The sequence below is a fragment of the Ranitomeya variabilis genome, chromosome 3 (genome assembly GCF_051348905.1).
Source record: "Ranitomeya variabilis isolate aRanVar5 chromosome 3, aRanVar5.hap1, whole genome shotgun sequence".
Classification (NCBI taxonomy): Eukaryota; Metazoa; Chordata; class Amphibia; order Anura; family Dendrobatidae; genus Ranitomeya; species Ranitomeya variabilis.
Genome location: NC_135234.1, coordinates 80,834,036 through 80,837,651, shown reverse-complemented (window position 1 = coordinate 80,837,651; position 3,616 = coordinate 80,834,036). Strand labels below are relative to the sequence as shown.

General features: G+C 39.4%; 1 protein-coding gene across 1 annotated transcript; it reads right to left on the bottom strand.

Annotated features, from left to right (window-relative positions):
- Positions 1-1,142: 1,142 nt before the first annotated feature.
- On the bottom strand, positions 1,143-3,266 carry BHLHA9 (basic helix-loop-helix family member a9). The gene has a single exon (XM_077299419.1). It carries the CDS (start codon positions 3,224-3,226, stop codon positions 2,459-2,461), a length of 768 nt encoding a protein of 255 aa, XP_077155534.1. The 5' UTR covers positions 3,227-3,266; the 3' UTR covers positions 1,143-2,458.
- Positions 3,267-3,616: the final 350 nt, after the last annotated feature.

Genomic DNA, 3,616 nt, shown 5'->3' with positions numbered 1-3,616 from the left:
AGGGGTTGTCCGGGACTTTAACATTGCTGACCTATCCTTAGGATGCGTCATCGGTGTTTGATCAGTGGGGGTGCGACATCTGGCATTTACGCCGATCAGCTGTTCCCATTGTCAGTGGTAGCCAAAACTGCTCAATTAAAGAGATGCAGAGTTCAGTCTACTGTATAGTGGCTAGGTGCTGCATATCCGCCAAATATTCAAATCAATAGGTGGTGGATGTGCGATACCTGGTCGCTGCCACTATTCCATTGGCAGAGCTGTGCTGTGCAGCTCCGTCAACGAGCAGTTCCAGCCAGCACAAACATCGGGAAAATCTGCTCAGCAGGGCTGCCAAGTGTCGCACCACCGCTGATCACTTATTGATGACCTATCCTAAGGATAATATTTACCGGTTTGAAAAATAAATTTGCACTGGGAGCTTTAGTTCTTTTTGGTTCATTACAGTTGTAAAGTATGCATTTAGCACCAAATTGTCTCAAAAAATAATATATCATTTATGTGTCAGTAGAAAAACAGTGCATGAAATAGATCTATGGTTCAAATATGGAGAGCATCCAATTTGACAGGGACTTTTAAGACTATTTCTTTCATTTCCAGTTAGAGGAATAAATGCATCTTTCAGACCCAATTTACTTGACAACGTGGTACACATGGGGGTTAATTTCTTTTCGGCGGCATGGAATAGTGCACTTGTATGAGACAGTCTCTACAGTATTTGCTGGCACAAATAAAAAGAGATAGCATCACTAGAAATGGGCCCAACTTTAAGCCCCCTGTTGTCTATCCATCCTACTGCCGCCAGATTTGCCCCACAGTAAAAGTTGACTGCCAGGTTTCAGCTGTTGGACCCCTTTAATCTATGGCTATGAATTGAAAGAGAAGAAAAGAGCTCTAGCCCCTAAAAATACATATAAGGCCCGATTCACACATTCAGAATTTGGTCAGTGCTTTCCATCAGTATTTGTAAGCCAAAACCAGGAGTGGAACAATCAGAGGAAAAGTATAATAGAAACACATCACCAGTCACCAGTTCTGCATTTTTTACTTACTCCTGGTTTTGGCTCACAAATACTGATGTAAACCTATACATATGGGAATGTATATTTAGCAACCACAGACACCTTTAAAATGTAAAACACATGTAAAAGAATATAACATCTTTATTTATTTAAAAAGAAATCTAAATAAATTCACATTAATTTTTAATTTCCTGAAGTTGCACAGTTTCTCATTCTGTCCCTGCACAGATAACAGAATGGATGGAAAGCACCTGAGGAATGTATTGCACTTTGACAGTATTTTACAATGAAGAATAGTGACAGCATATAATATATTTATGACCACCCATCTCTGAAAATAGATTTCATTAACCACGATGTACCATTGGATTGGGGGATGTTTCAAAAGTCGAAAAGACATAAATGTCACAGTAAAGTACCTATCAATATAGAACATATGATGGCTCAATAATTACTAGGGACGGTATTATACATTTATTGTGCATGAAACATGGAATTATCAAAAAACCCTCAGTATGTAAAATTATTTCCCTATATGGGGCAAACAAATAATCAGAATATCTGCATTTCTAATACTGATAAGGTGAAGAATTCAGAACCAGAGGGGAAGCTTGTAGTTTACATGGTCCTGGGCAACAGATGAAGCAGAGCTAAGTTTGTAATTTCTCAATTTTACATAGGACTGTAAATGAACCTAAAGTATTTTCTAATGGAGAAATCACAATTCACAAATTATAGCATTACAGTGCATATGAGCTTTAGTTCAGGTCCATCTTTATATAGTCCACATTTGCAGAATTTTCCAAAAAATATTTCAAATTCTCACAATTCATATTCTGACCCTACAGAAAAATTGTCACTAGTGACACAAGGTCGTCATATGTTATATGGCCAATATCCGCACTTGATGCACTTTACAATATTTAAGCTAAGATTTAATGGCAAAAGTTTTAGCCAGATCTAGAATTTTTTTCTAAAAGTACTGTTAGTTTATCTAAAATTCTCAGTGGCTAGAGTCACTGAAAGTGTAAAGGGGGATATTTAGGTAACAGACTAAAAGAAAAACTCTTTGTGGTCCATAGCAACCAATAACAGCACAGCTTTTATTTCTTATAGTACTCTTGAAAAATTAAAGCTGCTGTGTGATTGGTTGCTTTTGACAACAAAGAACCTGAGTTTATTTTCAATGACAAGTTTGTTATCTGTCACAATAACGAGATTCTTCAGGACATTTTGCTAGTCCCACTAGCAGCCTATTTTATCTGACACAATAACAGAAAGAAAAATGTTAACCAGTTCATAAACCCATAAAAATATACCACATGATACAAACGGCAGGATTTGCATGTTCACGTTACCATCTCGCTTGGATAAATATTATACGTCAGTCTATTTCCCAGAGATCGCAGTGTTTGTGTCTGACAGTTTTTGCACATCTCTTAGTGCATGGAAAGGGAATGTTGGTAGCCTGATCCTTGTAAGAAACCAACCTGCCATACAAATGGTCCGGAAGAATGGTCTGAAATGTTGTCCATCTGTTGAGGGAAGCAGGCACCTCTTACTCCGATGCTGTAGCCACCATGTGGATAGAAAGAGTAAGGGGTGCTTGGCAATGAAATATCCTCCGTTGGGCTTCCATATTGGCATTGTAGATAAGTAGTCTCAGGTGACTGTCTAGTATAGTAAGGAGAGTGAGATTGCTGGAGATGTGGAGCCTCCCCATAGCTAAGCTCTGAGTGTATGTCTTGATGAGACTGAGGTGGCGTTATGTAGGCCTGAGGACTTTCATCATGGATTTCTGGCTGTCTGTGCCTTTCATGTTGAAGATGGCATTCTGTGTGGTTGCAGACCCATTTTGACTCAGGACTTGAATGCAGGAACATGGACAGAGTAGAAATCCGGTTGATTGCTCTTTTCAGAGTTGCTATCTTAGATAGTCTTTTTCCACTCAGGTCATGTTTAAGGGCCAGCCGTAAAGCATTGAAGGCTTGATTGTAGTCCAGGATCCTCTTTCGTTCTCGGACATTAGCTGCTACCCGCCTGGCCTTTGACCTCACCGGCCTGGTCCTCTTCTTTGGCTTGGCATCCTCTGCTTCACTTTCACTCTCTGGCGTTTGCAGTTTTTGTAAAGACTGCTCACCGCTCTCATTAATTTCATCTTCTATCTCTTGCTCATCATCGGAGAAGTCTGACTCAATGAGGCTCATTGCAGCTGTCCTCCAGTCTAGCCCAGAGATGAGATTGGTTTTTCTTGGACTCTTCTTATCTTTGCTCTGCTTTTAAGGATGTTAAGATGATAACTTTAGTTCTTCCACTCCCTCTTGGAGTCACACCCTATAAGGGTGGTCTATTTCTTAAACGTAACTTGGCTTCTTGTTTTATTATACCTCGTAAGAGTCTAACAGGTAACTAGTATATTTGTTTTATTACCTGCCTGCAGGTAGACAGGGCAGGGTTTGATAGCTTTGACAAAAAAAGATCATAGAAAGCATGCAAATGCCTGTAGTAAGTAATCTGACATACTGATCTGCCAAATTACACAGCATGCATAGTTCTCCTTTTACAACAAATTACAGGTCTTTCCTCTTAATGTATTC

Coding starts and splice junctions, on each gene's coding strand:
- BHLHA9 (XM_077299419.1), bottom strand. CDS start 3,226: ATGAGCCTCATTGAGTCAGACTTCTCCGATGATGAGCAAGAGATAGAA.